The sequence below is a fragment of the Rhinolophus sinicus genome, chromosome 17, assembly GCF_057876585.1.
Source record: "Rhinolophus sinicus isolate RSI-liver-muscle chromosome 17, RSI-T2T, whole genome shotgun sequence".
Taxonomy (NCBI): Eukaryota; Metazoa; Chordata; class Mammalia; order Chiroptera; family Rhinolophidae; genus Rhinolophus; species Rhinolophus sinicus.
In genome coordinates, this window is record NC_142517.1 from 18,941,536 (window position 1) to 18,954,380 (window position 12,845).

Sequence of the window (12,845 nt, forward strand, 5' to 3'; positions counted from 1 at the left end):
TCTAAACACTTTACATATTTAATTCTCATTATTTGATAAAGATATGAAATAAATATCTCAAAAATAATTAAAATAAGGAATCATAATGAGAAATGTAGCTCAGGGCAAAAAAAAGTTTAAATCAATTGTTTCAGCATTGCTGATTTAAAAGTATTGGCAACAAAAATTAATCATATTATGAAGTTTGAGAAAAATCACACAAAAAACAAAAGTATCAAAAATAGGATATCTTTTACAGTTGGGCTGACTACGTTGATATTACCTCTTATAATTTAAGAAGAATTTTTAGAAGGTGCAAGAAAAATCAAAGATTTCCTTAAAAGAAAAAATCACTGAGTTATCTGTACCTAACAAGTTAATATTTGAAATCCTGCTATATATGAAACATTTTGAGATCCTAACAGTGCTAAAAAAATTGTTTAAAGAGGTAAATTGTTTTTATGAAGCCTTTGTCTTCATCACAGAAGCAGAAATAGTTTTTTGGTTTTTTTTTTGTCAACTATACTGGAGTAGAGGACATTTAACTCCGAACGACTTTATAAATAGGAAATAAAGGAATCTATGTGGATGAATATGTAAGTCAAATGAGTCACATTGGTTTTAAAATTCAATAGATGCAGAATCAATATTATCTGATTCTTAGGTTCCACTTCTTTAAATCATTGTGATGATATTACATTTATTAGAGGATTTTTTTTCTATCATTGCTCATTTGTAAGTATGACATATTTATTTATACGTGGGTTGAATTATGTTAATTTATGATACTTTGTAAGCTGTCCCATAAGTAGATTCCAGCTTCCTAGATATATTGTTGTATTTGTATGTCCCTTCAGTCTTTTTGCATCATTGAAAAGCACTAATACACTATCTCTAGTGTTATACAAGAAATATTATTAAACAGTAATTATTATGAAAGTTCTTAAAATTGAAGATACAAAAATACCATTTAATTCTTTCTCCTTACCAGAGCTTATTGAAAATTATGTTGGTTTTTATTTTTCAATGTGTGATGATGATACAAGTAAGTCAGAAACAAATTAAAGAAAAACGTAAATATACATATTTTCAAACCTGAATATTATTTTAAAATTCACTCTATGAAATTTTACTCACAGGCATATATGTCTATATGGCTTATGTTATTCAGCAAACATTTGCTTCAAAACTCTCCTGATAGGAGTACATTACCCTGCTGGATTGGCATTAGGCTTAACCACGTAACTCTTTTGGAAGTGACATGAGCAGACATTTGAAATTTGCTCATTGGGCTTGTTCCCTGGTGCTCCTGCCATCACCATGAGATGGCTTCCTTCCTATAGTTGCCAACTCTCTAGCCTGGTTACAGGTGTTGCTGGATCATAGCATGGAGTTAAATAAACACTGCTGCTTGAATTAGAGCTCCCTATTGAGTCAGCCTGGATCAGCCAATTACAGTTGAACATGAGAATTATTTTTGTATGCCATGAAATTTGGGGGTGTTTATTATGCACAATTATTATATCATTAGCTGATAATGTATCTGCATTGCTTTATTGTTTTCTCCTTTCCCATTTTCACTGTTTCCCGTATTATATGTATTTTGCAACCGTATTTTGTTTTGTTCATTATTGACTTTCCTTGCTAGAATGTAAGGTCCATAAAGTCAAGTGTTACTGCTTGTTTTATTCAATTGTATATACTCAATTCCTGGAAGAGTACTTGGTGAGTAGTATATGCCTAATAAATATTGATGAATAAGAAAATGTAATTAAGATACTAACTTACATCATGGGTTACATACTAACTGAAATCATGGGTTTAGATCCATCTCGTCCTCTTTACAAATGAGGAATTTGAAGCTTGGACAATTTAAATAACTTGACAAATATCCCTGGATTAGATCCAGAAGATTCATTAAAATCTAAAGATAGTTGCAAATATGATGATTTTTAATATTATTTGAGTAAAGCCAAATATATTAAAAAGCTGCTATCTAGTTTAAATCATCACAAACTATGAGCTAGCTTAAGTCAGTGGATAGCTATAAACAATACATAGACAATATTAGGAAAAAAACTGTCCTTGCTTCTGTTCCACTGAGATTAGATAATATGATTCAGAAGATTTAATAATGTATGGGCCACATAGTTCTGGCTGATTGGATTCAAGTTGTTGGACTGGTCTTTTTCAAGCATTAAGTACCTTAACTTTTGGTGGCCATATTGTTCTGGATTAACGTGTAATGTAGTAAATCCAACAAGGTAAATCTACTGGTACCATATGTTAGGGAGGAGGAGGAAGTTGGAGCATCACTGCTAGGACTGAATGTTTGTGCCCTCCCACCCCCAGCCTAATTCATATGTTGCAGCCCTACTTCCCAATGTGCTGATATTAGGAGATGTGGCTTTTGGGAAGTGACTAGGATTATATGAGGTCACAAAGTGGAGCTCTCAGGAATGGGATCAGTGCCCTTAGAAGAGTCAGGAGAGAGCTTTGTTCCTCTGTTCTACTCTCCATCATATGAGGACAGAAGCAGAAGATGGCAGTCTGTAACCCAAAAAGGCTCTCACTGGAACCTGACCGGGCTGACTCCCTGACTTCCAGCATCGAGAACTGTGAGAAATAAAATCCTGTTGTTTGTATGCTACCCAGTCTATAGTACTTTGTTATAGCAGGCAGAACAGACTTAGGGGAAGTAAGGTCAACCATTGGGTCACAGTGTATCTTTCAGGATCTACAAGATGACAAAACTCAGTGAAGTCAGTGAAGGCTTGGTAAGACGTGATCGCAGGCGTGATTTCAGTGGGCAGCCTCACCCCGTGAAATTCTATCCTGGTTCCATCTGTGAGGTGGACTGAATGTTTGAGCCCCACTTCCCCCGATTCATATGTTGAAGCCCCAATCCTCAGTGTGATGATATTTGGAGGTTAGGGTTTGAGAGATCATTAGTCTTAGATGAAATTGTAAGTTTAGAGCCCCCATGATGGAATTAATGCTCTCAAAGAAAGGAAGAAACAAGAGGCTTCTCCCTTTCTGTGTGCATGAACCAAGAAAAGGACATGTGAGGACATAACCAGCAAGACCCTCACCAAGAACCTGACCATGCTGCCACCCTGACCTTGGACTTCTCACCTCCAGAACAGTGAGCAGTAAGTGCCTGTGTTAAGACCCCCAGTCTATGACATTTCATTATTAGCAGCAGGAACTGACACAGTTGATGTGCTAGTGAGAACCTGGATCCCTGGGGCAGAGTCCTCATTCCAGAGAAAGGGAAAAAGCTGTGGTACATTGGAAGTGGGGGTTGATATTTCTGGACAATTAGGTTAAATAGGTGTTAAGAGACAGTGATGAATCCAGTAATTACACAAAATGACCATATTTAAGTGTTGTTTTTTTTCGTGTTTTTTTCTGTCAGTTTTTTTTTTTGTTTGTTTTTTTTTATTAGTTTCAGGTGCACAAGACAAAGCAAAACTTAGACGTTTATCATTTACATCCCTCACACTGTGTGAACCCCCCTCCCCCCATCCACCATCCCCCCGTGTTTTATATGTGTTTATTTGTTTTATCCTCTCAAGGAATGGATATTTCCTAATAGTCCTTAAACACTTTTCATCATCATAATTTCTGAAGTTCGTTTTAACAATGATTCCTATGAATCAAAAGATATCTGTCAGATTTAGACAGAAATGTGATAAAACTAGAATAATTGATTGTACCTGTGCACGTGAGGAATGCAATGTTCCCAATTTTCACAGGGGCTCATGTAAAGTTGTGGTTTTAAAAATACAGCTGAACAGTAAGACATATTTCACCTTTCTCTTTTAATATTCTGTTCTTCTTATATTCTGGATAGAGAGGTAAACTTTGTATTTCGCTCAGCTGCTGTCCTTGAAAGTATCATATTGGATATAAAACCTAATTAGTTGCCGGCAGTAGACCAATTTATTTCTGCAAATGAGCCATCTTCTTTAAAGTTTGAACAGCTTAAATGTATTAAGGTGAGGGTAAAAGATAGTGTCCTAAGACAAGATTTTAATCACAGATATAAAATGTGTGTCTTCTATGATTAAGGAGTTTTTAATCTATGTGTTTATTGAGATAATTTTATTTAAGTGTTAAAATCATGTGCAGGTCTTATTTACTCCATCTGTAAATGCAGCAATCATGCTACTAGAATCACTGTGATGTTGAGAAACTGGAAAACTTGAGGAAATAATTATATGATAGAGCAAAGATTTGTTAATTCTAAGGAATGCATGTAAATATGGAAGTAACAGGAATCCGTGTTGTAAGATTAATTAATATCCCTGTATCCTGAACATGCTTCTGAAAATTATTAACAACATTTATACCACCATAAAAAATGCATTTCAATATTGTCATTATGTCTAACAAGAAATAAAGCAGGTGCAGGGAGCTTGATGAAAAAATAATGTAAATGAAAAATTCAGTACTTCTTAACATGCATTGTTACCATGTAACTATTAAATTAATCACATAAAATAATTAAGTCTAGTTAATAGGTAATATGTAATGAATACCTAGTCACACGAGTTAACAATATTCTAATTGTAATCAAACCTACTACGTAATTGCTGCTTATTGCATTAAACCATATATCACATGCCTGATATCTCCTTTGTTTTATAAATTGGAGCTTCTTAGTAAGGGGAATGGCTTTGAAATGTTGAAAATAAACTGGCAGGATGCCAGGGAATCTGTATCAGATGAAATACAAATGAGGTTTTGAACAAAAAAATAAATAGGGCTTAATCTTCTGAATACCTTAAGCTTAGTGCTATTAAGTTAATGTGGTGGTACCAAAATTATAAATGGCTTGATTCTCTTCTACTCACTCTTAGCAATATTATACTGCAGGTGATTGAATCAGACAGTCAAGTGTGTTCTTGTCATGTTTTTTCTTTGTGACATTGAATAATATCTTTGTAATTTTCATAGTTTCTATACTGTTTTGATTCAAAGATACAGAATAAAAATATTCTTACCATTTCCAACATCAAATATTTATTTACAATGGTAATTCCTCATGGAGTTATATGTAAGGTCCTGAAAATTTTATTACCATTAGAAATTTGTCACTCAATAAAATATCCTATTTTATAACTACACGGGCTTTAATTACCAAAAAATAAACTTACTAGATATCTTTGGTAGTAATCATAGTTACTAGGTGGCAATATCCAACCAAAATTTCTACTAACCTTCCAATGAGAAAAGTATAAGATTTATTACAAATAGTAGTTTTATAGATATAAAATAAAAGTTTCACCTTTCATAATACAATTAGACTAATTTACAACAAAGTTAACTGAAAGAGAAGAGCAGGCTACACTTTCAATGATGACTACGGTTCTTTATTGCAAGTCTTCTGTAGAGCCTAGAGAGTCAGGATGATTGTGGAGGAGAATAAACACCAGTTTCCCACTTTTTCTTTTATCGCTTATGGTTTTGTGTATGGGGCAGGTTCTCATTGAGGAGCTTCAAAGTGACTGTGGCGCTAAAATTTGTCCATAAGTACAGAGTTACCTTGGAAAGAAGCCAATACAGGTTGAATAGGGTTGGGGTAAGCTCAGATATGATTCAGAGAAAGAGATGACTTAATTCTACACATGAAACCAAAGGAATTTCAGCATAAGCCCTGATCTTTGCATATCTAGGACAGATACAAACGTGCATAGCAAAAACTTTAGAAATCAACTGAGATTTGAATCATCGCTCACAGGAGGCTACAAAGAACTTAAGGGTGATTTATTGCTTAAAAACACTTTTTCCAGATGGTTGTCAAATTACCCAGAGTCTGCACAACATAATATTTACAGTATCCAGGATACAATTCAACATTTCTTGACATTTAATGAGCCAGGAGAATATAACCAATTATAATGGGAAAGGACAAGCAACATATGCACATGCCAAGATGGCCCAGATATTGAATCTATCAGATGGAGTTTCCAGGGCAGCTATTTCAACTATGTTCCGTGAGATAAAGGATAACATACATAAAATGAATGAAAATGAAAGAAATGTCAGCATAGAAACTGAAAATATAAAACAAAATTAGGAATTTAGAACTAAAAAATATAGTATCTTCAATAAAAAACTCACTGGATGGGCTTAGTAGAAAGAAAAAGATGGTGTTAAGAATCAGTTAACTTGAAAAAACAGCAGAAATTACCTAATTTGATGAACAGTGTTTATATTTAAAGCATAAACGGAATGGTGTCTCAGAGGTCTTTGAGATAATTTCAAAAGTTCTGACATGTATGTAAGTAAGACCCTGGACATGAGGAAGAGATTAGGAAAGGACAAATATTTGAAGACACAGTGGTCAGAAACTGCTCAAATATATTGTCAAATGCAAATTTAGAGATTCAAGAAGCTCAGCATACACCACAAACATAATAAACTCAAAGAAAACCAGACCTAGACACATCCTAATCAAAGCACAAAGATAAAGAAAATAACTTGAAAGCAGCTAGAGAAAAATGACATGTGGCATACAAGGGATCCACACCTCGTCATGGATTTCTCATCAGAAACCACGGAAGCAAGAAGACAATGAAGTCAATCTTTAAAGAATATCAACCTAGAATTTTTTCCAGGAAAAAAATGGTTCAGAATGGAGTAGGGGGAAAACATTTTCACATTTAAAAAAATAATAGAATCTATCCCAATCAAATAGTCTCTATAATAAATGGAAAAAAATATTATTCAGGCTGAAGGACAATAACATCAGAAGGAAATCTGAATCATAAGGGATGAAGGAAGAGAAAAATAAGTAGTAAACAAATCAGTAAGTAAACATATTTTATTTTCTCTTTGGTTCCTTAAAATATTTATGACTTTGAAAGAAAAATTATCATAATTTTCTGTTAGATTTCAATGAATATAGATGTATTACATATGCAATCAATAATAAAAAAGATTTATGGAATCAGGTACAAAGGGAGCTATATAGTTGCAAGGTTTCTACATTTAATTTAAAGTGTTAACATATTAACTCTATTTAGATTGTGAAATGCTAGGTTTGTATATTATATTCCCTAGAAAATCACTTAAGCAAACCAAAACAAAACAAAAACCTAAGAGATACTGTCAATATATAAATTAAAATATTAAATTTTTCAAATAACTCAAAAGACAGAATAATGGGAACAGAACATGAGAAAACAGTGAAGAAATAGAAAAATAAAATTGTAGACCTAAATGAAACCGTACCAATAACTGCATTAAAATTAATAGTCTAAACCAACGGCTGGCCTACTATGACTTTGGCAAAATATAGCCCAAGAACCTTTTATATTTATGCTTACACTTAAGAATGTTTTTTACATTTTTAATTGTTTATAAGAGAAAAAGAATGCAAACAGCCTTTAAAATGGTTTGTTTTTGAAAGAGTCCCAGAAAACCAGGCAAAATCTAAAATATTTATTACCTGACCCATTTATTGATCCCTCCTGATTTAAACATTCTAATTATAAGGTAGAGATTGACAGAGTGGATGATAAAGCAATATTCTATCATATGCTGTCTCAAAAGACACATTTTAATTTCATATAAAAATTACAGAATTGTACACCGGAAACGTATGCAACTTTACTAACAATTGTCACCCCAATAAATTTTATTTAAAAAAAATACAACAAAGGGAAAGTAAATGAATGAAAAAAGGTGCACAAACAGTAATTGTAAATGGTTTGAGTACCTATTTTAATATTAGATAAAATACATTAAGCTCAAAGAGATTAGTGGGGAAAATAGAAGAAATAATTCATGAATATATATATATATATATATATATATATATATATATATATATATATATATATCATTCTTTCCTGCACTTGTGAGTATGTTACTTTACATGGCAAAGGGACTTTAGAGCTGTCTTTAAAGTAAAGGTGTTGAATTGAGAAGGTTATCCTCGATTATCCAATGTGGGTCCAATGTAATGGCGGTGAGTCAGAGAAAGAGGAGATGTGAGAAAGGTAGCAGAGTGATGTGATGTGAGGGACAGAAACTCCATCCACCATTGCTGGCTTTGAAGATGAAAGGGAACAGTGAGCCAAGGAATGTGGGCAGATTGTAGAAGCTGAAAAAGACAGGAAAACAGAATCTCCCCTACAGCCTCCACAAAAGAACACAGCCCTACTGACACGTGATTTTTATCCCATTGAGAAACATTTGAACCTCTGACCTCTAGAATTGAAAGATATTTTCGTTTACAGCAATTAAGTCTGTGGTCATGGTTATAGCAGGAACAGAAAAGTAATACAACATACAAGTTATAAATGTGCATTGCTTCACTGAGCCGCAAAATACATGATGCAAAAACCAATGGGATAAAAGGGAGAGAAAAAAGTTCACAGCTATGATAAAGGATTTTAACACCTCTCATTCTGACAGAACAGCTACATCACAAAAAATCAGTAAAGACATGTAAGATTTAAACAACACTATCACCTACCTTGAGCTAATTGATATTTATAGAACACAAGATTCTATGACTGCAGAATACATATATATTTTCAAGTACACACTGTGAGAAATAAATAATAGCAGAATATCTAGAAAAACACTTGATATCTGGAAGCCAATCATATCCTTATAAATAACTATAGAGCAATGATGAAACCCAATTGTTTAATTGGTCTTACCATTAATTTCTTGGCAAGCATGTTTAGTAAATGTAAAATAATATGGATTATTTGTGTCTATTCTTGAAAAAAAATTGCTTTATAGATGTATTCTCAATAAGAAAATGGGGCTTGTTTTGCAGTTACCACCATATCCTATGAATAATAATGTACTAGAAATTCTCTAAGAGAAATGTTAATAAGAGGATCTTTTACATTCTCTCTAAGAGCTATGTCCTTTCAAGTATCAGGGAACCTCCAACATTGATGATTTCCTGAATAATTCTTGGGAATGATGTTAAATTTCTTCCTTTATTAAGGACAGGTATACCATATTATTCTAAAATCACATGCAATGACTTAAGGTGGATTGTGCAGGTTCCATTTACATTAGCCTTCACATTTTCCAAATCTCAGTTATAAAACGTTGTATAATTATTTAACAACTCTTCTTTTCATAATCCCCACTTTCAAATAATAACACCATTTTGATAAAACATAAATGCTTATATATTTAACTACTTTTAAAATACTATATCATATCTTATGAGGACGTAAAATAATTGAACAAAAACAACTTGAATAATGAAAATTCTTACTGCTTACCTGTATGTGGATCACAGGACCATTAATATTATACGATAAACAGAACCCTAAGAAGATATTCACCAATACTGGTGACTAATAATGATAACTAATAATATAGTTCAGTTAATATGGTGTTCTGTGTTAAACATTGCCAATAAAAGCTTAATTTTCACGATAAGCAATATGAAGACCATTAAATCTATACAGCACTATGAAATGTCACATAGCATCCACTAGATGTCTCCATTAACTGACTTTGAAGGACTAAAGCTATGTATTGAAATATTTTAATATCCCGGTATAATGGGTAGGTGAGGCTGCCCATTGTACCATTTTTTTCTTTGAATTCTCAGGCATAGTTTGGCAGTGCAAGAACTCTGTAACATTAACAAATTCAATAAAAGACAAATAGATGGAAAAATATTGAAACGAACCACATATCTGTTTTATCTTCCTGCAAAAATTCATAGTTTTCAAAGCAGAAAAAGTTGATTTAATAAACACACAAAATGAAAATAACTTACATTCAATATCAAGGTACATGCTCTTTTGGTGCCCTCCGATTCTACTTGCAGCTTCACAGTCATATCTCCCTGAGTCTGACAACTTCACATCCGTGATACGCAGGGATGAGCGTCCATGCTGCCCTTTGACTTCAATGCGGCCGTCTGGGCTCTGTTTACATCGATTCGGGAAAAAGAAAGATTTTATGATTGTTTTGTGTAAAATGATGACCAAACCCATGGCATTTATGCTATACACAGCAAGTGAAATTTATGCTATACACTCTTACCTGCATTCAAATATATTTCAAAAACACTGCATTTCTATATTTATGATTTATAATTTCTAGCTTATCCATTTTACCTACCCACTTGCTTACAGGGGCACTCACATGTAGTAAAACTTAAATACGTTTTGTCAACCTCTCTTAATTTAGTATGCTCATTGCTTCTTAAAAACCTTGCATGTTCTTCCAGGAATGGTTTTCTTGGCTTCCAATTATGTTCTTTGCAAACATAAGACAACAGCAATGCCTACTCAATTTTGACTAAAATTTACCAATGAAAATTACATTCCTGAGGCACTTTAGTTTCATACTGCACCGTGTAAGGAGAATGTATCAAGATTTACCAAAATTAAAGACTTTAAAAAGAAATTATAGTTTTCATTTTTGAATAAATACAGTAGTAAGTACTGTTCATAAGCATAACTAGTACCAGATGCATCATAGATAAATTATTAAAACATAGCAAGCACTATCTAACTCATTCTTAGGAAGTCAATGAAAATAGTAGAAAGGTGATTAATCACTTACTCCATGAATACTGCCTCAAATCAAGGAATTGCTTATAATTCAAGTCTATAGATTATATTTCAAATAAGAATTCTTGTGTGAAACAAAATTATCATACCTATAATTATTTTCTTAAATCACTTAAATACCTTTATAGCACACATACTAAAATAGAGATAGTTTATTCATTGAATTTTACATCATACAATCAGGAAATATATTGAACTTTCAGCATTTTATAATTTATCTGAATCGTGCACTTTACAATTAGTGGATCAATTATTCTCAATATTTGAGTTTTAGTGCCTCATAAAATATTTTATGCCATACATTTAGTTTGAAATATGTATGTTATTATGTAACAAAATAATGGTTGTTTAATTTTCTATAAGACTGAAATTCAATTAAATTTTAGTACATGTGTGCACTTTGTATATTACAATTTGGCATTTAATTATTTCCTTTAATTAATATCAAAAGACTGTTTTAAAGTTCTTTTTCAAGCATGAAGTTGATTGGGGCACACTATGGTTACTTTTGGGCCTTTTAATTTTGTATAGGTATGCAATTTTCATATTATCATATCACTCAGTAATTATTTATGATCAGAAAAATGCTCTTCAAAAACAAAGAAACAAAAACATTCTGTTTTAGGGATGTATTATGCAACTTAGATCAGGATTTCTAGGTGGGACATATGTTTCCACTCCTAAGTATTGCTAAGAAAAAAACAGTAAGATGAGGTTTTCAAGCAGAAGGGCATTCTCTTCTGCCAGTATTTAAGATGTTTAACTGCCAAATCTATTTACTTGAGGAAAAACAATTTAAAAAAAATAAAAAATCACAAAGTTTAAAGCCAGAATGAGCAAACCCCAAACCAAAATGGCTGATTTGTTACACGGGAAACTAAGATCCAGCACTACCTGGGTATTCTTTAGTCCTTACCTCATTGTGCCTCTATTAGTCATTGGACCTTATTGAACTATCCTTCCTTACATGTGCGCTGACTTCGCTTGGCATTCAGACACCCATACTCTGGTTTTTCTCCATTTCACCTCTCTGACTACTCCTTCATCTCTATTGCAGTCTCCTGTCTCCCTGCATGCTGACCTGGACTCTGGTCCTTTTTAGTCAATATACTTTGCTTAGGTGCTCTCATCCCTGTCCACATCTACATGGGTGACCTTGAGTCAGTCTTTCTCCAGCCAGGATCTCTCTTCCCTGGAGCTTCAGAACCAGGTATCTCACTTGTTCGGCACGTCTCTTTGATATGTATTTCAATCTGGTATGTGCAGACCTGAATGCATCACCTCCTACCCCCCCTACACACACACACACGCACACACACACACACTCCCTCTTCTCCTGCCATGGTGTTTATTTCTATGACTGATACCAATGATTTCCCATACCCCGTGCCATACCTGTCCTCAGTCTTGGATTAGTTTCTGATTCTTCATTTACCTCTTTATATTCCAAATTATGAAATATCTCCATTTAATCATCTGGCTCTACATTATCCTTTCCAATTTTCAGCAATTGTGTTTCGGTAGACCTATCTGCTGTCTGCCTCTCCTATTTACAAGCTTAGTTGTGGTGCTGAGTTGGAAGGATACTGACAGGTATCTCTGGATTTCAGAGACAACAATCACAGGCTGAATATTCCCGAAAAAGAGTCCCTGACTCTGCAAAACCATCAACGTTATGCTCTTCCCTATGTTTCTTTTGTAAGAACTCCTTCCTGATGCAGAAATCATTCCTCGTATAGCTAAGAATATGCTCCTTTTAAAAGCAAGCTTTTAATTCTCACAACAACGTAATGAAGGTTTCCCATACCCTGCACTCTACAACTGTAAATAACAGTGGATTCCCTCCCAAATTAAACCCCCATCCCTCAGCTTGATGTTGAAGGACTTCCATATGGGATCACTTTTCTGACTCAGAAGATGTTACCATTTGGATTCCAATTAATTTAAATGACTTGTGCTGTCATGAATATCCTGTGCTTTCCATAAGCACCCTTCACAGACCTGTCTAAAACTCTGGTGTATATACAATTAACATGCTATTAGTAAAAGTGTTTGCTATTTAAAAATTATTCCTAATGTATCTGAAATTATTAACAGAAATACTGGAAGAAGAGGATTCCTTTAGGGAAGTGTGTGATTCCCTGGGTAATCATAAGTCACTAGCAGACTTGGCATTGGCTCTGCAATAATGCCCAATATGCATTTGTCTCAGATAACTTACATTAGACGACCAAAGTCATCCCCTTTCATATCTGACATGCCAAAGGACATCTCTCTTTGTGCTACAAAAAT

General features: G+C 33.5%; 1 protein-coding gene across 2 annotated transcripts in view; it reads right to left on the reverse strand.

Annotated features, from left to right (window-relative positions):
• Positions 1-12,845, reverse strand: part of NCAM2 (neural cell adhesion molecule 2) — a 446,058-nt gene that overhangs the window by 105,580 nt on the left and 327,633 nt on the right. For both annotated transcript variants that reach the window (XM_088794499.1, XM_088794500.1), the window contains exon 9: positions 9,752-9,902. In XM_088794499.1, coding sequence (XP_088650625.1) covers positions 9,752-9,902 — 151 coding nt within the window. The remainder of the gene's footprint in view (positions 1-9,751; positions 9,903-12,845) is intronic.